Source organism: Mastacembelus armatus, chromosome 4, assembly GCF_900324485.2.
Source record: "Mastacembelus armatus chromosome 4, fMasArm1.2, whole genome shotgun sequence".
Classification (NCBI taxonomy): Eukaryota; Metazoa; Chordata; class Actinopteri; order Synbranchiformes; family Mastacembelidae; genus Mastacembelus; species Mastacembelus armatus.
In genome coordinates this window covers 26,321,063-26,345,337 of record NC_046636.1, presented here as the reverse complement: position 1 = coordinate 26,345,337, position 24,275 = coordinate 26,321,063, and the positions used below count along the sequence as shown (strand labels likewise).

Below are 24,275 nucleotides of genomic sequence, written 5' to 3'. Positions count from 1 at the left end.
ACAACGGTGACACGGTTCTGAAAAGCTCCACATTTGACCGAATCTCGCTCGTCGGGTTCCGTTAATTTCTGCCGAGACACCGTGTGGATCAACGGAACAGAGGCAATCGCTGACACACGCCGGGGCTGCGGTTTTATTGTTAAAGAGAGGGTGGGTGGGTTTCACTGTTAGCCGCTAACGGGCTAGCCTCACGAGCTAACGCGGCGGGCTAGTTACCGTTAGCTCGGTGGAGAGGAGCGGGGAGGGGGTCGAGGAAGACGGTTCGGGATAGGGCCGCTCAGAATCGGGGGGAATGTGAGCCAGAGGTGCGCAGGGGGTTTGCTCGCTTCGTCCCAAACGTCCTTACACCAAATTACCGGGATGGGACAGCAGGTAGGCCGCGTCGGTGAGGGCACAGCGACCGGACTCCAGCCGCCACAGCCACACGCGTCCCAACCGCACCAAGGGAAGGGGAACCGGGGGAGCGGCGCCGGGAGGAGACCCCGAGAACCCGGCAGTAGCACCGGGACACCGCCTGGCAGGGCTGCTGCAGTCACCGTGCCCGATCCGGGGATCAACATATTCACGCAACATTCAGGTAAGGAAAGAAATATTGGGTGAAACGGGCGGTGGGAGACGATGGAGGAGTTTGTTGATGCTAGCTGACGCGTTAGCGGAAATAGCCATGAAACCAACATTAGCTTTCCATTTCTCATCAGATTTCCTGTTTAATCTGCCTGTTGTCTTTTTGTAGGCAGCAGGCAGTTTACTCAGTAGTTGTCCAGATTACACACAGACCAGTGTAGCTGTCTGGTGAAGCATCTGTACATGCCCTACAGATCCCAAAAGGAGACAGTGCTGGGTCCTAGGTGGTCTGCCTAAGGGTCATTACTGGAGGTGAGCTGCCTAGTTTGGTCCTCTAAGACCCCTCTGTGTGGTGCAGTGATTTTCTTTTTCCTCCTGGATGACGAGGAGCATTTCACACCACAGATTAGCATTACAATACCTGGTGGTTCTTACATGCTTAGTTACACTCCCTGTCTTAAAATGTCTACTGTTACAACACCCTCAGCAAACTGACTGCACCTCTGGGTCCACCCGGAACTCTGTGTGAATCATTTAAGTCACCTTCTGTCATTATATGTAACACGACCTTTGTGCAACTAGTATTTAATACACTAACGTCAGTCCTAGGGCAGCCCGGTGGGTTAGTGGTTAGCGCTGTTGCCTCACAGCAAGAAGGTTCCTGGTTTGAAACCCATCAGGGGCCTTTCTGTGTGGAGTCTGCATGTTCTCCCTGTGCTTGTGTGGGTTTTCTCCAGGTACTCTGGTTTCCTCCCACAGTCCAAAAACATGTATGTCAGGTTGATTGGTGACTCTAAATTGCCCATAGGAGTGAGTGTGAGTGTGTGAGGTTGTTTGTCTCTATGTGGCCCTGTGATGGACTGGGGACCTGTCCAGGGTGGACCCCTGCCTTTCACCCAAAGAGAGCTGGGATAGGCTCCAGCTGATCCCTGGGACCCTGGTTAGGACTAAGGGGGTCTAGATGATGGATGGATGTCTGTCCTCTCCTCTCACGTGATCAGTGAAGTCATTTGATAACAGGAATAATGGAGGTTAGCGTTCATATAAAAAACAAATGGCACTAGCAAGTCAAATATAGTGACAGCCACTCCTCTCATCATTGTACCTCCCACCACCTGTGTTACTGCCTTCAAGCAATAACTCTCCATTGATACTCTTATCTGCTGTGAGTCATGGAGAACAGCACTGATGTCCTCCATGCCCCAGATAGACTGCCTCCTTCATTCAAGCCTTCTGGCCTTGGTCAGGGTCTCTCAGGGGGGACATCCATAATACTTTCATTTGTTACCATGCATTTTATTCATACACGGCTTTTCCTAATACTCTGTTGTGTTTTATAAGATAATCGAAAAAGCACCCACACATTATTGACTCTCCCTGTGTGTTTGTGACACCCTGACTTTATTTTACACTCTGAATGTAAACCTGATGGAATATTTCATGTTTGTTGACCCGCAGCGAGCTCCATTTCTAACATATGCTGCATAGATATAAAACTGCTGGCGTAACTTGCCTAGTTTCTGCTGATGTCCCAGACCAACTTCCTCTTACCATTAACAGTGAGCAGGAGTGCAGGCAGAACTTGCAAGCCTTCGGGAATGGAAAGCATTTTCACTTCCTGGCTGTCACATCTCCAAAGTAACCCTTCTGGACTTGAAATACATGTAGAGTCAGATCTGCTAAGTGCAGCACCACTCACTGCGCACGCTGTTCGGTCCTCTCCGATGTTGGGGCAGGAGTGGCCTTTTTATAGCAGCCAGGATGCAGTTACACAGCCACTATGCAGCGAGACTGCTTCTCTTCAAAGCACACAATAATAGAACAAAGACTCTTAAGTGAGGAAGCTTGGGACTGTGCACTCGGTTCTCCGCTGACTATCAAAGCGCCTTTTTCTGCTAGTCCATTTGTGTTGTGCAAGTGATGCAGCATTATCTTACATTTCTGTGAAGTTCTGTGAAGTTTGGACTTTTGATGATTATCATTACACCTTTATTATGTGTCAATCTGGCTTTTTTCCATAATCTGCTTCATCATTTGATTTGTGAAACAAATGTCCACAAATCACAAATGTTCTTTGGAAATAAACAAGCAGCTAAACACATTAATGTGATAAATGATTAAATATTTTTTGTGATGTTATTAATCTAGTCAGCAGCAATGTTGATTCAGTTGACAGGATACTTGGATTTGAGTTCTGGTCAAACTGTGGATTGAAGTGTTAAGTTTGACAGCAGATCTGATTTAATGTCAACATTTTCTATCTGATTCCAGAAATGTTCCTACAGAGAGGTCAGTGTATCAGAGATCAACATGTGGGAAGGCTGTATCAATTCAACTTCATAACCACTTCATAACAGACTAGCATACTCCTTAGGTTAAGTTATGCCCTCTTGCAGTCTAATTGAAAGGTGCCAGTCTATGAGGAATGTGTGTGTGTCTCTTGAACTCATGTCTGTCTGACTTGCCAGTGAGAGTCGGGGGGCATTTTATGTGCACATGCTTCTGCTGGAGTTTCTATCGGCACGCCCGACACCAGTGAGTCATTTTACAGGGACAGGCAAAGAGACTGGAGGCCACTGGTGTAAATTGGCTGTTGTTTCACCGTCTCGCTTCACGTCTCCCTCCCCAGTAGCTGTGAATTTTTCAGCGTCTTTGTCTTTCTCCACTTTAGACAAGGTGAGTCAGCTTCTGTTCTGTGCTCAGGTGGGCAGCATTTGCCCTCAGGCCATCGCTAATTTAGTATCCCAGGCTTCCGACATACCCCACCAGTCAGGCCAGCTAGAAAACACAAAGCTACACAAGGACAGGCAGAGTGTGGACCAGCTGTGTGCTGATTCAAAGGAAGCTGTCCAGACAGCCCCCTCTAAGATGTATTGGTTGACATGCAGAATTGGTGAATCAGTGGCTACAGATTATCGATGGTTCCACCCCTTTAGCCCCATCAGGAGATCAGATAGGAGATCCATCTCTGCAGTGGGTTCATCTGATACACACACTGCAGTAGGGAAGTGTCCTTTGCTGTGGAGCCGGTCTCAGTCATTGCAAGGTTGCACTGCAGTTTGTCATTTTTCATGAGTTGACACTTCATGTCAAGTTAAATTTAGATATTTCCTGTGAAGAATCTGAGTGAGATTTGACTGGTTTTTGGAAAGAAGCAGTACTTTTGTCGGTTCTTTTTATAAACTCAACAAAGCGATAAGCTAATCTATTTTTGCTCTAAACAGATTGTTGTAATTGGGGCAGATGAGAGGATTGGAATATTTTTTGGCATCAGTAATGACAGTGAAAGTAGAGCCAGCTGCACCTAAAGTGCCACACTGTTAAAGCTGCCCACAGGAGAACACAGAGATGCCTGAATCCAGGATCGGAGGTCTTAAGCTGATTTGCATCACGAGTGAAATTAGATTAGAGACAAATCCACTTTTCTGTGGACTCTATGTGCTAAAACCCCAACAACAACAAGAAGTCACACTGCAGCCACTGCTATATCTAGGGAAAATCAAGTTTCAGATGCCTCATTGACTACATGTGAGGTTTTAATAGGCTTTAAAAGATAATATCCTGGAGCAAAGATGATTTGTTGATTTAAAAACTAGTAATCAGTCCTGGTGACTGCTGCTAACCACTAGGAGGAGCCATGGCCACAGTTCCTCCAGGTGATGCTGGCTAGAAATTGGGGCAAAACTTCTAAGTTGGTCTCCGGGGTAGCAATAAATGTGATTCGATGGATGTGTTTGTAGAAACAGAGTGTGTCTGTGTTGAAGCCTTTAACACAGTCTAACATGGTTTATGTCTGAAGACTGCAACTGCTCTGTAATGGTTGTATGTTAAATAATTGATGTTTTTCTGAGCCTTCATCCTGATCCCAAGCCTGCCCTGCACTCATACTGAGTACCAAGCCTCTATCCCCCAGCCTGAGCCTTTGCAGTTGATCAGCTCTGCTGTCTCTCTTTTGTTGAACCCTGACTATTTACCGGGCCTCAATCCTAAATCTATTTTAGGAGATTTAAAGCCATAAAACTGCAATGCCCGTTGGTTATTAATTCTTCAGGACAGTTTTGAGATTTATCTAATTCACATGTAGTCAAATTGTAAAAAAATGAACAAATTATTATTGGAGACTTCAAAACATTTATTATCCCAAGAGCTCAGTTATTTTGTTTTCCCCAAGCTTTATGTGCTGTTATGACTGCTTTTTTGTTTTTTTTTGTACCCGACTCCCAGCGGTAGCCTTGAGCCTCTGCATCTGCTACCAGTCAACCTTGTTTAGTTCCCAAACCACAGTCCTAGATTTTATTCCTTGGCCTCGTTTCTCCTGCAGCTTATATCATTAAACAGTGTGGATTAATCAAAACACTGAGTGATTGGTGTGCAGATGGTTAAATCATCCCTTCCATCTGTCTGCTTAAAACACCAAATGTTTTCAACTTTGTGAAGGGGGGTAGGCAAATTGTTGTAGTGGCTCTTGGTTAAATTGCAGTTTTCAGATATCTTCACTCTTAAGCTTCAGTAGTGCAGTAGGGAAAAAATTAGATGTGAGTTAGGAAAGAGGGGCAGTCTCTGTGCCAAGCCTGTTAAGCATTGATTTGCTTCCAGGATCAGTCGTCTGTTGCTGGCATCATCACTGCTGCTTATCTTCTGGGTTGCAGGCTGGAGACTTGGCTGGGAATGCATGCTTGCACACACTCACTGGAAACACTCACACATAAGTGCATAGGCGTAAACCAATTCACACATACCTTCTCTGGCTTGCTCCCAGTTTTTGTCAGTGAAACAGCCGGAGAGATTTGTTCAATTCAGGATCAGATTTCGAATCATTAATAATTCTGTCACGCTGCTGCTTTGCTGTCATGTTATGTGTTATCATTACATTAGGTAAATAATTCAGTCAGTTCTGTTTGAGAGGACGTAGTTGGAGGAATAGAGGTGTCACGGTGTAGACAATGACTTTGGTTGCTCCACTCGGCTGCTTTGGAGATAAGGGGCATCCCAACTATCTGACTTAGAGCACTGTGGAAGTAAAAGCTTCAGTCTGAGCTGCAGTCGGGAATTTAAACTTAGTCATTAAATATGAGCTTAAATTTACACCCGAGCACAACTTAGTAACCACATACAGGTTAGCTGTTCAGGCATGCAGCTCTGTGGGACTTATGTAAAATGTCATTAAATGAAAGACAAGAAGCAAGGAGTCTGCAACATGAGACATCAGACTGTCTTTCTTTAGGCTTTGGAGAGATTTGCTATGGTGGACACACCCCTATACCTGTACACACCGCTGGTGGTGGTTGGCCACATAAACACACCTAACATAATGAAGTACATTGCATAACGCATTTGACAAGAGCAGGCAGGTCTGTAGTGACGTTGGTGCCCTCTCATGCACCACAGTCATGGCAGTCTAATGTTTCCATTCTGTGTAATTCTGTGGAAACATGTGTGCTCTGCTGAACAGATGTAAACACTTCGTCAATGAGCAAGACTGGATTTGAAACACTTCTTAAGAATATAAAGTTTGTTTTATGTACGTCACAAGGACTGAATGGTGTTTTTAAGTACAGCCACCATGTGTTCTGCATCAGACAGGCCAGAGAGCCTGGAGGATTTCAGGTTAATTCTATTAAAATGTATAATTGGCCTCCGCTTGTCAGGCCATATTTGTCCCGTGTGTGAAACAGACCACTGCAGCATAGATCAGGAGTTAGTTTCAAGTCATAATATGGCACTCGTCCTCTCTGCTGTCACTTAAAAGCAGCACTTAGATCCATTGCCAGCCCACCTAGAGGAAAGCACTTAAAGCCCATTATTAACCCGTAACAAGCCCTGAGAGGGGCGAGGCAAGGCCGGGCAGGACAGAGTGAGCTGTGGGTTAGGCCTTTATTCTTGTTCTTTCCATGATGATGTACTGCCCTTAGGTCCTGACTGGTGTTTGTCCACTCCCTCATGTGCGTAGTCCCATGTAGGCAGTAGGCACGATGGCCGTATAGATGGAGCTGCATAGAGAACATTCACAGGCCTGCATGGCAGCAGCCAGCATGTATACATGTTTACTATGGGACACCACAGTGTGTTGAAGATGAGGATCTGACTGAGACATTAATCCGCCATTGTCATGAACTGTGTGCACGCAAGACGAGCACATACGTGTATGTGGGTATAAAACATAGGTATGCAATGGCTGCACTGCTGATGAACCGATCAAGACTTTTCAGTAAACAGAAGTGCTGTATTTTCAGAAGGGTCCTCAGAAACAAGCTAGTATCCTCCTCGGCCAGTTCACACACACACACACACACACACACACACACTTGTAATGTGGCATTAATGAGGCTATTGTCCTTTGTCCAATCCTCATGAACAACAAGTGACTCTCCCCTCCTCTTGAGACATGGAGACTCTATGGACTGCTTCACAATCTGTACACGAATTGCTCAGAACTCTTGTTAGTGACACTTGACTAATTTTGATTAATACTCCAAAATAAAAAATGTCTCTCATAAATTGATCCTGCTGCCCAGTTATCCATTTCTGTTTTCCTTATTTTGCAATCGCCCTGTCATACACACTTTTAGAAGAAATACTGTTTGACTAACAAATGATTAACATTACCATAATATAGATGAAGCACAGAGCATATTAAACCCACACTCGTTCGTCCCTGTTTAATAACTCAATAAGTTTCTCTTCCTGCTGTACCATCCAGCTGACTCGTTTTGACCTTTTCCCTGAGGTGGTTTTTGCGTCATCAGGTTCAGCGCTCCTATAGGTTCTTGGTTTGACGGTCATCACAGGAGAAGTCCCACTGCAGGAAAGTGTCTGAAATCTTCCGACACTGCCAGAATTTCATCGGAGGAAAAAATTGATCGCCACCACCATTAATCATTAAAGATTTAAGCCTAGGATTATAGGAATCTTTCAGGATTTTCGAAATTAGTCTCAGATGACCAAGTTGTGGCCAACATCACATAGTATGTGCCTGGCTTAAGTGTTGGAAACTTAAAATTGCACTTTCTTTTCTGTATCTGTGTTGCGTCAGATTTTGCTGCTGACTGTGTCGGCCGCCTGTTGAATATGTTCCCTGGAAGAGGGATTTCTCGTTTGTTGTTCTGTTGCTCTCTTCCTGTTTTTTTTCTCTTCTCTTGTTCCCTGTGTTCAGGGGTGAGGCTGGGTTAGAGGATGTCCTATACAGTACAAACCCATGTGATCGTTCAAGCACACACTGAAGAAGGAATAGCCAAAACATTTATTTATTTACACCTGGCTTGATTTTGTGTTTGCATAACTTTATAATTTCCCTTCAGTTCTCCACTGGTAATGTCACATATGGTATAGAGCTGTCACTACATGATTTTATGAGCTTCAGTGTGATTCAGTGAACATCAGAAGACAAACGGATGTAAACCAGTCTCTCAGGCTTCCTCCTTCTTGTAGATGTCTATGACTGTCCTTTCTCCGCCACAGGATCTGATCTGGCCTCTCCTATAGGCTGATGTAATGTCTTATGTATTTGGGTCTCATCCGCAGCATTGTCTCACGTTTTTGTTAGGGCTTCCTGCAGGCAGCCAGCCCTCAGTCTCCGCACCACCATCACTATGTGCTCTGCAGAGTTATTTCTAGATGTCATGCTGTTATGTTTTGTTCTCCAGCAGCTAAAAATACACCCTTACCTCGCTGGTCACGGGCTTCAGATACGAACTGTATTGTTTTCGATGAGGGTGTGCAAATGATGTTATTGCGCTGTTTAATACTTTGGCAGAAGGTGCTTGGTTGGTGAAGTGAAAACTTTATGGACACATGGAGGCACAGACAGCTGCGGGGGGGAGGAGGGGAACAGCAGGGTCCTAGGACAGCCAAGTAGAGAGTGTGATGTGGACGTGTGTCTGTGTTTTATGTGTGCTCTGGGACCAGGGTCACCTCTGTCCCAGCTGTCTTAGGAGATGCAGGCTTGGCATGCCCCTCAGATTTGCAAAATACCCTCTCAGCTCCCCTCAACACAAAGCCACAGTTTCTTCACAACCCACACGCACGCACATTGAGGCAGCCAGGCGGACACACGACATGCCCCACGCAGGCCAACTGCTCCCTCAATCACACGGTGCAGCACAGCAGGTTTCAGCTTGGCCAAGCAAAACAGCATCTTGCTGTTGGTCTGGTTTAAAGACTTCAGATTGATTTGATACAGTCAACTTAATGGCACTTCACCATGCTATGAAGACAGTTACAATTGGTTTGGTTACGCAAGTTGAGCCTTAGAATGCTTGACTCATTGCTGATTGTCTTTCATTTTTTTGAGACCTGCTGTCGAGGACGACTGGGATGGAGATTCCTCAGATCGAGACCTTTGGCAAATGTGTATGTCATAATATCACTATGTCATTAAAAACATTCCTGGGAAGCATGATGTGATATGCAGCTATGTAAGAGGAGCAGCTCTGACAGTTGGCTCAGCCTGGCTATGGCAGTTGCGGTCATGCACATTTACGCACACACACCCACACAGAATGAAAAGTGAGCGTCTGTCAACGGGACCTCTCCTCCCTCTGAGGGAACAAGAGCAGCCATCTGCTGCCGGCCCCAGCGCTGCTCCAGGCCTCGCACACTCAACGCTGACCCCCCCCCCCCCAACTTCTGTATTCACCACACGCCTTCCTTGCTCCCTTACCCTTACATTGCGTTAAACCACAGCGAGCATCAGTCGTGGACATCAGGGCTCTCTAGATGGACCTTGGAAATCTTGACTCCATCTAGGCCACATCAAAGCTAGTAGGGAGTCCTCAGCAGCAGGCGGCTGCTCACTACTGTAACTTCAGAGGTTCAGGTGGTTTTCTTCAAGGACCACATAGCTAAATCCTTAGTCTGGGGGGTCTCCCTCTCTTGTACAGCATTTGTACTCTGCTGTGAAGGAGATGGTTTTGAGAACGAGCTTGTGCTTCTTATTCCTTGCCCGGAGAATGTACACTTGTGCTTTTCAATCTGCACCGTCTGAGTCAACGTAGCCGCGGTCAAGCTTTTCACCAACTGCTCAGAGTCAGCTCAGAGGAAAAGAACAGCGTTTCTTATACTGGAACTGGTCGCTGACCAGAAGAGAGGAGAAGATGTACTGGGAGCTGTGGTTGAGCCAGGTCACTGCCAGTGCTGCGCTACAGTACATGCTGGTCCAGAATAAAGGTGGGCAAGCCTGTGTGTAGGTGATATGGGATAGTGGGTGGGATGGATAATACAGAGTTTGATAAATGAGAAATAGATTTTGTTTTACATTATTTCACTGTGTAGATGACACATCGTAGAAAATCTTTCTTCTCTTATGGTTGACGTGTGTGTGCCACATGTTGGTAGACTGCTCATGGTGTTTTTGATAAACCTTTTGATTCATGAGTTTGCATAGACCAGCCATGTGTTTAACCACATAAAGCAATGCAAAGAGTGAAAATCCAGCATTGTTCTCGCCGTCACGCTCAATCTGACCCGATAACGAAACATTGTCTGGCATCTAACATTATCAGGTTTGTTTTGGGACTAAATGTTTAACAGCTGTAACTGCAATCACAGAATCAGTTCAGGATGAAAATGAGATGTGGCAGGATGATGTTCTTACTTAGTAATGCTTATTTTTACTGGCACAATTAATGACATCCAGAAAGGGAGTAGTTTTTCTGTTAGTTTCTGAATGCAGTTCATCCTCTGAAAGAGAAAGAAACTGTGCAATGAATCAGCGTCTCCTCTTTAAACTTTTGCCTGATGGTGGATACAGGATAGCACCTTAACAAAATCTTAGCACCTTTTCAAATGTAGGGTTTATTGCAGGACTGATGCTTTGGATTCCATTTCTGTTGTTGAGGAACAACCATGCTAACATGCTGATGAAATTGCTCAAAGTGCTCCTCCATTTCGACGTTTTTTTCCCCCCTTCCACTTGTTCAGCAGCTGTTCAGACATGCAGAGACTTTGGCGGCAGCTGTTGAGTGTAACACATATTAGCTACGCATGTACTGCCACATAATCGTGTGTCTGTGGGTGTGTTTTATGTAGTCACTGCATCTGGCATAGAGAATATCCTGGTGATGTTCCTCCCTCATGCTCACCATATAAACACTTTGGAAACACTCCCACCACTCTACTTACCTGACAGCCAGACAGCGTTAACACTGCTCTATAGAGACTGGACTCATCTGAGGAATGCTTTTGAGGTGCCTGCAGGCTAGCAGCAGCTTTGAGGAAGAGTGGACAGCTCTGAGCGGCCGACATCGCCGCACAGGGTTCAGACAGGGCACCAAGGCTGGACAGACAGGTAGCCGACCTGCAGGATGGACTTATAGGATGATGGGGATAAAAGCTGTTTTGTTTAGAGGGCATCAGTCCTGCCACTCAACTGTCCTGAGAGCTCAAATATTGCTTGTTCTAGGATTCATTTGGAGGTGGATAATTAATCAGCAAAACTACTTTAATGCTTTATTGTGAACCGTTTTTTTCTCTCTGCCATTGTAGCTGTGCTTCACATTAAACTGTTGTTTGTACACTAGTCTTATAGTTAATCGTCCCTGTCTCTTGCTCCTCCCCTCCCTCCAGAAGCTCTACACCGGCCTTTCGGCCTGGACTCGGCTGCACTCACGGAAGCGGTACGCTGGAGCTCCAAGGAGAACCTGCTGGGGGCGGCTGAGAGCGACCCGAACCTCTTCGTTGCACTTTATGACTTCGTCGCCAGCGGAGACAACACACTCAGCATCACTAAAGGTAAACAGTGCTGTGGTATTATGTGCTGTGGTAACTCCTTGCAGTGGCCAACAGTCTGTAAATGTTCTTTACCTATTAACTGTCTCAGTGTAAAATCCTGATTTCTCCAAGAAGATTTTGTCATGTCATGTGATGACACTTGAAACACCTGTTCTTCAGCGCTTGTAGATATGATTTCTGTGCATCATTACTTGATTGTTCTAAACCACACCTTCCGACATGACAGATTTCCTGAGGAGTAGCAACAAGTTTTACAAGTAAAAGTCTAGTTTTGCCAGAGAAATGTATGTCATTCGAGCAAACCCAGCCTTGACTCTAAGGTCACCTTGTAGTGATATCAGCAGGTATCTGACCCCCAGCTCTGGCTTTCTCTGTTCTCCATCTGCACACATCACATTCCTTTTTTGTGTGTGTGTTTCTTAATATCTTGTACAACAGCATATGGAAGGCGTATACCTGTGAGTGACATATTTTATCATTTTTAATAATCCACAAGTACAGCAGTTTAAAAATAATATTAAATCTTGCACCAGGGGAATGGTATCTGAAACCTGTGTCCACAGCATGACTGACATGGCATGTCTAAATCTTTTTACAGTTCTCTTATTCTTTGTTTTTTTTTCTGTTTCACACATCGTTCCTTCAGTCCAGGCCTCCCCTGTCAACCAGGAACAGTTAACCAGTGAACCAGCTCTCTCCTGAGTAATGAGCTTAAAATATCCTTATAATATTATCCAGACAATTTTGTGTTTACAGCCCAAAGCAAAACAAAAGAAACAATGTGGTACAATGTGCTAGTTACCCATCAGGCTTTTCAGGCTTCCACATCGGCTGCCCGGGATGGAAATGATGTTTAGATCCTGACTCATGAATCTGACATTCTTGCCTACATGTGAGCACATCTGTACTGCCAGGCTTCACTGCACTCATCAGTCCCACTCCCCGCTGTGTCACATGGATAAACCCCAGCATACTTCTAATATTATGTTAACATGGAATTTGTTCAACTGTGATAATAACAGGTGGATAACAGAGCAGGCAGAGGCTGATCACACAGAAGGATTTAGCAGAGCCATGTCTGGGGCTAATCACTGAATCCTCCCTGTGCCAGGCCAAACCAGGCTAGGCCAGACCAGAGCCCCACTTCAAGCACACATGGCTCTGAGTGTGAGACATGGAGACAGTCAGTCTTTCCATTCACACAAATTTTAGAGACACAGAAGACAGACACAGAGGAGACTGGTGGGCTGATGAGCTGGATGTGGGTAACTCTCTGTTTAAAGTAGCTCTGTGCTGTGTGGAGTTGTAAGAGCTAGACCTTCAGCTCTGGTTAGGGGTTACGTGCTAGGGAGCTATGGATGTCTCACTGACCTCCATGGCTCCTCAAGTTAAATGTTTACTGCATTGAATTGCTCAATTACGACCCAATGCTTCTAACTGCTGTATCTCACATTTTAAGGTATTATTCAACGGGGTAATGGTAGTGCAGGGCTGTTTTCAATGTAAACGCTGACGAAACGGTCAGAGCTGCTGAGAGAATTGAACGTGTCTGAGTGCAGGAGCAGATAAAGACGTGTTTAGACAAGACGAAATGCTGGTAGAGATAGTATGATGAAGTACTGAGGTGGAGTTATACATCCCTCTGGCTGGCAGGATGAATCGCTGCTCTATTCAGTGTTTGTTGCATTGATGGTTCCCACCCTCCTCCAGTTTCCAACACATCATCCTTTCAATTCTCCCATGTTTCCGCTGCTGACGTCAGAGACAACACACCAAGTCCCTACATGCCTGGTTTTGCCTAGCCCTCTGACAGATATGCACTTTACCCAACCCTGTCATTGTTCTGTATGTTTTGATGTAGTCTCAAAGAGAGGTGAGCTGTATCATGTGACCTGGTGTCAAGGCATGTGACCATCCTGGTGAACTAATGAAAACAATTAGCTGTGTATTTGAAGAAAATGGAAAAAATTATTTTATAATTTTAAGAGATTAATTTATGAGGCTGCGATCGAAGCTGCTGCCCTTCTGCCACCATGTGGTTTTGTCTTTACAAGTTTCCTCTGCTGTGTCTAGGTGAGAAGCTGTGTGTGCTGGGCTACAACCAGAATGGGGAGTGGAGTGAAGTGCGCTCTAAAAACGGCCAGGGTTGGGTGCCCTCCAACTACATCACACCGGTCAACAGTTTAGAAAAGCATAGCTGGTACCATGGGCCCGTGTCTCGCAGCGCTGCAGAGTACCTGCTGTCATCCCTCATCAATGGAAGTTTTCTGGTCCGGGAGAGCGAGAGCAGCCCAGGACAGCTGTCCATATCTCTGCGCTATGAGGGGCGAGTCTACCACTACAGGATCAACACTTCCTCTGATGGAAAGGTACACCCATGATCAGTTTAGGGTGACTGGCAATTTGGTCGTGTTTAAGTTTAAATTGGCTGAATTATGTGTATCATCTTCTTGTCTTCTCCTTTGTCTCTGTGCACCAACTTGCTCCCTACTTCCCCTACCCCTCAGGTGTATGTGACGTCCGAGAGCCGATTTGCCACCCTGGCCGAGCTGGTCCACCACCACTCCACTGTAGCAGATGGCCTCGTCACCACACTTCACTATCCAGCACCCAAATGTAACAAGCCCACAGTGTACGGCGTGTCGCCCATCCATGACAAGTGGGAGATGGAGCGCACCGACATCACCATGAAGCACAAGCTGGGAGGAGGCCAGTATGGGGAGGTCTACGTGGGGGTGTGGAAAAAGTACAACCTTACAGTGGCTGTGAAAACACTCAAGGTTAGAAGACTCCCTTGATTTCTATTCCCTGAGCTCTGTTAGAAACATAGAAACATAGAAACTTGAATTGATGGATATTCTCACACCAGCTTTAGAACTGTAAATGACAGTAGTTATAGAGCACCATCTGCAGGTGGAGTTTGGTACTACAGGTGCATATCATGTTTGTCCTGCTAACGTTCCTCATTGTTTGCAATTCTTCCTTTTCCTGTCATATCAGGAGGACACCATGGAAGTTGAAGAGTTCCTGAAAGAGGCAGCAGTTATGAAGGAGGTTAAACATCCAAACCTCGTTCAGCTACTGGGTCTGTATTTATAAACGTCTCTGATTTGTTTCCATTTTATGTATAAATTATAAAATGTCAGTTCTTTTACTTTATGTTAAGACCTGTTTACTTTCTGTTGCTGACATATTCATGCTGTTGTTGTCACCTGTATTCTTACACAGGTGTGTGTACATTGGAGCCTCCCTTCTACATTGTAACTGAGTACATGCCACATGGCAACCTACTGGACTACTTGAGAGAGTGTGACAAGGAGGAGGTGAACGCTGTGGTGCTGCTCTACATGGCCACACAGATCTCCTCTGCCATGGAATACTTGGAAAAGAAGAACTTCATACACAGGTGAGGGGATAGTCTAGGTGTGTTTGTGTCTATGTGCATGTGCCTCGATTTGCATGTGCCCACGTAGGTGAGAGTAGTATCACTTCTCCCACCTCTCCACCTTTGTCACATCCCTCTCTTCTTGCTTCATGCCTCAGGGACCTCGCAGCAAGGAACTGCCTAGTTGGGGAGAACCATGTTGTGAAGGTTGCAGACTTTGGCCTGAGCAGGTTGATGACTGGTGACACTTACCTTGCCCATGCTGGGGCCAAGTTCCCCATCAAATGGACTGCGCCCGAGAGCCTCGCATACAACACTTTCTCCATCAAGTCTGATGTCTGGGGTGGGTGAGCAATACATGTGCATACATTCTCTGCTGAGTCTTCTTTTAGTTACTTACCTTGTTTCCACCGTACTCATGTCTGATCCTCTAAAATCTTCTTCATTACAGCATTTGGGGTGCTGCTGTGGGAAATTGCTACCTATGGAATGTCTCCATACCCTGGCATTGATCTGTCTCAGGTCTATGACCTCCTGGAAAAAGGCTATCGCATGGAGCAGCCTGAGGGCTGTCCACCCAAAGTCTACGAACTCATGAGAGCATGTGAGTAGCAGCTGTTTTTCCTGCCTCTTACTTGTTTACCAAGTTGCTCTTCTCTCAGAAGACATAAATAAAGTTTGACAACATGCGTTTTAAAAGTTGGGTTTGCTCATTTATCTTTTTTACATATATTTTTGGGTCAAGCTTCATTCCATTCCCTTTCATACTAACTGAAAGGCTCCCCCCTCTGTGTATAGATACGTTCTGTATACAAATGTTCTACCCTAAGTGATTATTTTAAAACCCATTCTGAGTGACATGTCATTGTACTAATATGCCCTTTGTCTGCCTGTCTCTGCCAGGCTGGCAGTGGAGCCCATTAGACCGGCCTTCGTTTGCAGAGATCCACCAGGCCTTCGAAACAATGTTCCATGACTCCAGCATCTCTGAAGGTACAGTCACATGTAGCTTATTCTTAGTCGTCACGTAGTTTAACTGTCTTTTATGGGGCTAACAACCTGCTTTTATTTACTATACTTTTTTTTTTTTTTTACCGTTCAGCTTGTCTTGTCTTGTCTAGGAGCAAACTGAAAAGTCTTAGAGGCTTTATTGATTCCTACATATGCTGTTGGATATCAATAGTAGCTGTCCCACAACTGAGTATTTTCTTCTTTGTTTCCAGAGGTAGCAGAGGAGCTGTGTAAGACGGCCTCCTCTGGTCACGGCGGACCGTTGCAGTCTTTCAGTCATGACATGCCCCAGTTGCCTTCCAAATCTCGCACACCCCACAAGCACACAGAAAACAAGGAAAACATCGAGGGTGGAGTGGACGGGCGCACCGAGCACGCCACGCACGGCCACTCAGGTACAGCCAGGCACGCCCACTTCACTACCAACCAGTCAGGTGCAGCACATTATCATTCTGCAGGTACGCCAGAGGGGACCGATTCTGACACTGAACTGCAGCGTCGACAAGCCCTCCGTCTGAAGAGGAGAGCCGTCATTTTCCTTAACTGACCACCCGTCAGTCGAGCAGTGCTGTCTCACAGCAAGCACCGATTTATTACAACATTATTTCAGCACATAGGGATTTTCATAGAAGGTATTTAGTTTCTAAGGTTCAGGGTTCTAGTTATTTATCACTGACATGTCATTTTGGTCTGCCAGCAGCAACTATAATATACCCCTAATATTATTAATCACAAAATAAAGATGAAAACCACAAAAACCAAAATAATCATTCTACAACAATTAAAACAGTAAATTCACCCAATCTTTATTATTTTGTAGCATTGGAGAGAAAATCCTGTTGTGACTGTTCCACAGTATTCAGGCTAACCTTTGTCCTCCATGATTTCAAAGAACAAGTTTGACTTTATTTATGCAGTATAATGAGTTTTACTGACATTTCACCCTTTCCTAGAATAAACTATTCCTCCTGCTTCTGCATGTAGAAATAACATTTTACCATTAGGTATTTTCAGCTTCTTCAACAATTGTCAGTGTGGTTTCAGCTCACCGATCATGTGATCCACATTGTCATATCAAGTCTTTCACGTACTCCTGAGTACATTAATAAATAATGTCCATTTTTATCTATCTGACTAGATAGGAGGGTCTGCTCTCTGTGATTTAACATAGTAACACCATGTATTCATATTTGCTGACCCTAATATTAAATTTGGATTACATTGTTTGTTTGTCTTAAGTTATTACGTATTTATTGATTGTTGAAAATAAAATTCAGTGTATTTGTGTGTTTATGTAAAGACTTTCACTTTTCATCACTGTGACCATTTTGTTCATCTTTTATGTTTTTATCCTTAAACATAAAACCACAAACTTCATGAAATCACAAATTCCAGTTACGACTGAGAACATGCAGAAAGTTTTGCATGAAGCACAATTGTTGTCACCTAAAAACACATTTGTTCATGATAGTTCTACATTACAAAATAACAAAAGATTAGCACAAAGCTTATTTAATGTTCTGATGGGGTGGTAGAACAGGTTGTCCATTAATGACAGGTTGGTCATTTGATACCCAGCTCCTGCAGTCACTGCCATCTGTGTGTGTGTGTGTGTGTGTGTGTGTGTGTGCGTGCGTGTGCGTGTGGGAATGGGAGGCATAGGTTAAACTGCATTGTTTTTTATTAAAATGTACATACAGAAAGAGAACGACCCATTTATTAACTTTGTCACACAACAATCGGTAGATATAATCAAGTGTTTGTTTGTTTTTTTTTAATAACTTATTTCATTAACTGATTTGATGAAGATTCGGCCCCACTCCACATTTACAGGCCCAGACTCTCGTACAAATGTATTTTCTTAAGTAACGAAACACAACAGGCGTCTTTGTGTCACTGGTTGGGCAGTGTCTGTTTGCAGTTATCATAAAGCCCCAGAGGTGTATTCATCATCCCCTCTTGTACTGTTAAGTCATTGTAGTAGATTGTGCATGACTGGCATCAGAACTTTCCACCCTCTTTTCTGAAATGTGTTTTCCTCACTTATGAGTCCCCAAGGAAGAAAGAACAGCTTTTAGAGAGAAGGGAAATGGTCCAGTGTTTTTACGACAACACACAGCTGTCTCACAGAGTGACCGACATTAATGTACAGCCAAGCGCATTAGGAAGTTAAAAAGTTCAGAACAGTCCCCGTCAAGATATTAAGGAATGTTTCTGCTGAGTTCAGCCCAGCTTTGTTATATTGTTTTAATCCCTTCGTCTCTTCTCTTCCCAGGCTGGGCTTCTGCACTGCTGGGAGGCGACAGCCGATCAGGCAGCTCACCAGCTCTGCCCAGGAAACAGCAGCCACGAGATAAATCTCCCAGCAGCCTTTTAGACGATGCACAGGATATGGGCACATTTACACGAGACCGCAAGACTGGCTTCTTTAGCTCCTTCATAAAGAAGAAATCTTCCTCTTCATCTTCCTCAACCTCCTCTCAGCTCCAGCAGAACCTCCCGACACCACCCAAGAGGAGCAGTTCCTTTCGGGAGATGGAAACACAACCTCACAAGAAATATGAGCCCACTGCTGATTTTAGTGCTCCTCCACCTTTGCCCCAGTCGGACAGTATAGGGGGCTTCTCTGCTTCTCCTTCCCACTCTCATGGAGAAACCACCCAGGCTCAGTCACGCTGCTGTGGGGCTACTTTTGGACAGAAACCCTCTGGCGGGGGTCTTGGTTCACAAGTGACAAGTGGCAGCAGTTGGAGTGGGTTGGCGGGTTTTTTCACACCTAGACTCATCAAAAAGACCCTGGGGCTACGGACAGGAAAGACAGCTTCTTCTGAGGAGGGCGGAAGTATTGTTGGAGGGCCTAAACCCTTCCCTAGGTCCAATTCTACCTCCTCTATGTCAGCTGGGCTGCCAGACCTGGAGCGCATGGCTCTGACTTTACCCAGGAACCGCAGTGCTAAACCCCCCCTGGAAAGGACTGCCTCCACAACCTCCCAGCCAGAGAACGGGGGTGTGCGGCCCTCGGAAACTCTGGTGAGGAGGATGGATGAGGGGACAGCACAGATCAGGGAAAGGCCCAAAGCCAAGCTGCTACCCCGGGGCACTGCTGTAGGGGTGAGCAGGGCACCGGGGGTTGGGGGGGAGCTGGGGGAGTTGGACGGTCTGTCCCGGGTCAGGGAGGGTAGAGAGGAAACTGCGGGAGGCCTGGACAGGCAGCAGAGTTGGTCGTCTCCTTCCAAGTCTAGCAGTTTGAGTGCTTCATCCGCTGCAGCACCAACCCACAACCACAAAGTTCCAGTCCTAATCTCACCCACACTGAAGCCCAGCCCAGCTGATGTGCACCTGGTCGGGCTAGACTCTCAGGGGAACCGTTTCAAACTGCTGTCAGAGCACCAAGCAGACCGAGACAGGCCACGACTTGTAAAACCTAAGTGTGCTCCTCCTCCCCCTCCCACACTGCGGAGCCTGCAACACTCCTACAGTGGTGACGGAGAGGAGCAAGTAGGAGGAGCACCCCTAGAAGTGAACAGAGAAACGTCAAAAGGTCACAGGTCAGGGCGAATGTCAGGAGGAGCGACGACGGGCAGACCGTCAGTGCCACCACCACAAGTGCCTCCTGCATCTTCCTCCTCTTTTTCTGCCACCACCAACACGACTCCCAGCAAAATGGCCAATGGAGCCGCCACTACTCCCTCCTTCTCACACACAGCGCCCCCTGCCAGCTCCAAAGTGGCGCTGCGGAGAACTAGGCAGCAGGCGGAGAGGGCGCCCCTGGAGCGGGTCAGCCGTGAGGCCCTGCTGGAGTGTGCCGAGTGCCTGAGCAGCGTCCTCCACGCCAGCTCCGAAAGCCCTTCCAGCAGCCAGGTGCTGGACGCTGGCCACCAGCTGCTAGACTGCTGCTCAGGTTACGTGGACTGCATCCCTCAAATGAGGAACAAATTTGCCTTCCGAGAGGCAGTGGGGAAGCTGGAGCTCAGCCTGCAGGAACTGAGGGCCTCGTCTTCAGGAGGTGGAGGGTTGAGCGGCGTGGGGCCCAACACTGTACTGGACAACCTGCACAGCTGTATTAAAGAGATTAGTGACGTAGTACAGAGGTAGCCACTGTGACGACTCCAACCGTCACCCCTAACTACCCCACAGGTCGCTTCTATTCCCTTTGTCATGTGTCTGATCCTATTGAGAGCTCTTTGGGGCACGAAATGAGATGAATCTCCAAAGTACCTCAGAGAAAGCACCACGACATGTAATCTTTGTTTACAAACGAGAGTTTCATTAAATGCCGTTGCATTGGCTGACTTTGCTCTGACCTGTAGATATTGGGAAATGTTTCTACTAAACTAAACGTGGTTTAAGTCGCACCATCAAATGTTTCACCTGGCCGTGATGGTAAAGGCCTCTGTGTCAACTGAATGTGGAGTGTATCAGCTGTGTGTAGGCGGCCCAGAGAGTAGGTAAAGCTCACTCTGCTTATCTGTCACATCACATGCTCAGCCTTACTGAGAATACCAGACAACTGTTTCACCGACTTGTGGTCAAGCAGTGTTTTGCAAATGTGTGAATCATGGACATTTTGTTCAGTGTCTCTGGAATTAAGTGACCATAAGCCATTTTTCTAAGGAATAGGAAACAGAATCAGCGTCAGGATTCAATGTGATTTAAGGTTTTGCGGTCTCAATTTGACATTGTTCTCTTGTGTGCAGATGTTTTTTTTTTCCTTTGATTTGTTTTTATAGATTCAGCCACTTCAGTAGTTGGACAAAGGCCATACAATTATAAATTTCTCCAACCTGCTTTTGTTGATATGGGATTAAAGCTTTGTTTTTGAGAATAATCTGTATTAAATAATTAGCTAGTTTGGCAGTGACATTCCCACAAGGTGAGACCATTGAACACAACCATAGGGATCACTTACAGCATTGACATTAGCATTAGCATTAGAAATAAGCTCCCGTGAAACGTCCAGTTTACGTTTCAGTAAAACCAAATCCAGGCTTATCAAATCTAAAAAGAAAACCCTGACTGATAAACGGATTTATATTTTGCTTTCCCCACAACACTGGAATGAATGTGAGGTGTCTTACCATACGCACAGCATTTGTCTTCACTTCAGTGACGTGACTGCTGTTCACACTTTAACACAGTGCCACGTAAACGGGGAAAACCCTCCAGTGCCCTGAAGCATTTTCAATGTTTATGTCCGGTTATGTCATTGCACACTACATTTCTTCCTTACATGATGGAGAGGGGGAGAGCACAGGGTAGCATGGGAGCAGCAGAACTGGGGCAGTATTTCTGTAAGTGTCCTTCTGAGTATGGACAGTGCTGGATTCCCTGTAGCCTTGTCGTGGCCTCAGTGCCTCAAATTATTTCAATGTATGAACACTGCGAAAATGCAGAGACCTACTTTACACTAATCACACAGTACTGATCTCTCAGCAAACAAACTGCAGTATGTCTTTAGCACATGAGCGATTTGTACATTACTTGGTTCAGAGAAAAATACTTTTTAGAATGTCTATGTATGAACTTGAATTTTAAATTATTCTTTTTTTTTTTTTTATTAAAAGCACAGACCTATTTTGAGAAAAAAAATGTTATGTAAATATTTGATTTATTTCATATCCAGGAAACAAAAGATATATGTGTGGTCACAGCATAAATAGCAATGTTTTTGACTGAAGAGATGTATTGCAAGACTGAAGCCCATCCACCCAGATCTTACTATCTGCTTTATGAATGTATTATTCTTCAGTTCTGAATCTGGTCAAATGTTCATCTGCATGATTCTTTCATCTCTCAATGTGCCATTTTTTTTTATTTATTTTATTTTATTTTTTATTTTTTTTCATCCTTTTGGCCCATAATTCTGTTTTGGTCACACTAAATCCAGAAACAGCTGCTGTTTTTGTGTACAGCACACACACACACACACAAATTGCATCTTATTTTTCTTTCACATCTTAATGTACACTGGATATGGCCTCAGACACGTTGCTTCATTCACACTTGTTGCATACAAATACTACAAACTCTAATCTGTAAACACTGCAGGTGCGTTAACACTTTCAGAATGTCTGTTAATGACACTAGATGGATCGCCAGGTAAAAAGTCTTTGTCAACTTATTTTGTGGTGCATTTCATGTCATTGTGTGTCAGTTTAAATGTCCAATTTCTTGCCAAACAGGATGTTTTGAGACAAACTGGTGGTTCATTTCTATTCACTGTGAGTTTCAAGGATGAAAAATTATCTTTTTTTTTTTTTAATCATTATTCTCGGTGCCTTTTGGTGAACAAATGATTTATGTACAGCAAACTACCACTGCATAATTACACTATGGCAATGTTTAAGCCCATCATTAAAACTTCTGTGTTATCTTTCCTTGACCATGTGATTGTGATAGATTATCACTGCCACATGCAGGTTTATCATTTGGAGGTTAATGATCTAATGATCTAAATGATCTGCTTCACACTGTTGTCTCAACTAATGGCATCAAATATTTCATCTAAAAAAAATAATATCTTCTTTTGCCTCACTAGTCACCGGTCCGGCCTGTTTGTTTCTGACACTGACCTTTAGTGCATCTCTGTCAAACTGATTTTCTGAAAACAAAAAAAAAGCCTTATCAAAGAGTGAAAGAACAAATGGAACTCACACACATTTCCAGTCTGGATATTTTTATGAAATAAAACATGTAAATGATAAATCAGTGATGTCTGTGCCAATGAAATGTATGAGTCCCAGTTTTGTTCAGCATTTGAACTGATCACAACATTTTTGCTCATTCTCCTCATCAGTCTTCTGCATTGTCTCCATTTATGTTGTCAACATTTATTCTATATATCTTTTCTTCTTCTGTTTCCCTATTTCGGAGAACCGCTTTGGAGATTGTGTACAAATCATTATACCAAAGGCCACGTCTTCAGTTGTATGAGTGCAATGTCAGCCAACACACACAGACACCATAATGGAATATGTGAATCTAAACAGGGATGAAAAATGGCAGATATGTTAACAATAACTTTTTTATTGTACAAATATATATATTTTGTGTTTGTTTTTTTTTTTTATTTAAAGCTCACGTTATATTACTGTGAAGTTCTGCTTATCAGTGTTAAGCCTATTGTAAATAATAAAGATATTGATGAATATGGTTTTGTTTTTGGTTGTTTATCTTCCTTTAACGGTTTTGTCTATTTACACAATTATCCATGATCTAGATTAGATATTATATTTGTAGGTGACACAATGCTTTCAGGTCATTAAAAGAATAATAACTGTCTATCTTAAATATCTGTACACCGTGTCATATTTTGAGATTATTGATCGAATTACATTTACAATGGTATAAATAACCTTTAATACATCTCCAGTCCTTTATGCATCAAAGTGCCTGAAGACTTTTATTCACTAATCAATCTGCTGATTGATTTTTGATAATCATTTGATTTTTCAGAAATTAGAAAATGAACATAAATGCTCATCACATTTTCCCAAAGCTCAAGTTGAGCAGGCGTCAAAAAATCTAATATTTACAACCGACAGTCGGAAGCTATAGGTTGTTTTGGCATTTTGCACTAAAAGTGATGTTAATAATCATTTATCAGATGTGTTCTGTTTCAATTTCTGCTATAGAAGCTATTTAAGGGGAAATGCTTGGAATAATTTGGGTCTGTGGTTAATGAATATTTAACTAAACATACCGGCACAGAGAATTTAAAAAAAAAAAAAAAAGGATGGGAACGTTTAACCATTCATCATAATTTATCCTCCAGTCAGATGTGAAGTGAAGCGAACCTGGTGGATAAATTTTGAGATCTCTAACCAACTTCACTTTCATCAGAGTCGTGAAACGTTTCGACTCAAGACGTCGTCCAGTTGCCAGGACTCAGCTCCTACATGACGGGATGGGAAATTACCTGCAGCTTACACATCTAGTGGTACGAAGCAGCTGCGTTTATTTTCCCAGGTACTGTATTTAAGGGCACTTCTAGGATACATGTACTCAAATATTTAAATTTGATGCAATTTTATACTTCTCTTTCACCACATGTTCAGGGAAATATTGTACTTTTAAACTGCATTTTACTCACAGGTGTAATAGATGTAGTTGTACTCTTAGCACAGATGTGTTCAAACTTTAAATACAGAACAATTAATAAATATAATTTATTATTAACTACATAGCAGGTAGCAAAATTTTAGCATGGTCAAACACTGATTACTTGTTTATGCATAGATAATGAGTAACCATTCATATAATAACTGGGAAGGAGAGTAATTTTACTTAAGAAAGTCTATTTTGTTTGTTGTGATGATTTAATTTGTTGTGTTAGTGCTACTTTAATTAGTTAAAGAATGTGATTCATCCTATTAATCAGTGAATTAATCAATATTCCTGTTGCCACTTTACTGTACTGCTGGGAGTTTTGCCTGGCTGGTCTAATTTTAAATTTGTTTTTATTATTACTTTTATTGGTGGCTTAGTGGTTAGCACTGTTGCCTCACAGCAAGAAGGTTCCCGGTTTGAAACCCATCAGGGGCCTTTCTGTGTGGAGTCTGCATGTTCTCCCTGTGCTTGTGTGGGT

General features: G+C 44.1%; 1 protein-coding gene across 2 annotated transcripts; it reads left to right on the top strand.

The window, feature by feature from the left end:
• The first annotated feature begins 181 nt into the window (after window positions 1–181).
• abl2 (c-abl oncogene 2, non-receptor tyrosine kinase) lies at window positions 182–22,393 on the top strand. 2 transcript variants are annotated; one of them, XM_026305138.2, is made up of 11 exons: window positions 182–577; window positions 11,128–11,292; window positions 13,366–13,661; window positions 13,800–14,072; window positions 14,293–14,377; window positions 14,521–14,698; window positions 14,836–15,020; window positions 15,129–15,281; window positions 15,581–15,670; window positions 15,901–16,083; window positions 17,964–22,393. In XM_026305138.2, exons 1-11 carry the CDS (start codon window positions 361–363, stop codon window positions 19,781–19,783), a joined length of 3,645 nt encoding a protein of 1,214 aa, XP_026160923.1. In that variant the 5' UTR covers window positions 182–360; the 3' UTR covers window positions 19,784–22,393. The 2 variants fall into 2 exon arrangements, with proteins under 2 accessions (XP_026160923.1, XP_026160924.1); XM_026305139.1 differs by lacking the exon at window positions 182–577 and adding an exon at window positions 10,695–10,849.
• The last annotated feature ends 1,882 nt before the right edge of the window (window positions 22,394–24,275 follow it).

What these genes read in the sequence shown, in the direction of transcription:
- abl2 (XM_026305138.2), top strand. Translation starts at nt 361, where the DNA reads ATGGGACAGCAGGTAGGCCGCGTCGGTGAGGGCACAGCGACCGGACTC. An exon ending in CACACTCAGCATCACTAAAG is followed by an intron (nt 11,293 to 13,365) that starts GTAAACAGTGCT and finishes TGCTGTGTCTAG; the next exon opens with GTGAGAAGCTGTGTGTGCTG. An exon ending in CGCCACGCACGGCCACTCAG is followed by an intron (nt 16,084 to 17,963) that starts GTACAGCCAGGC and finishes TTCTCTTCCCAG; the next exon opens with GCTGGGCTTCTGCACTGCTG.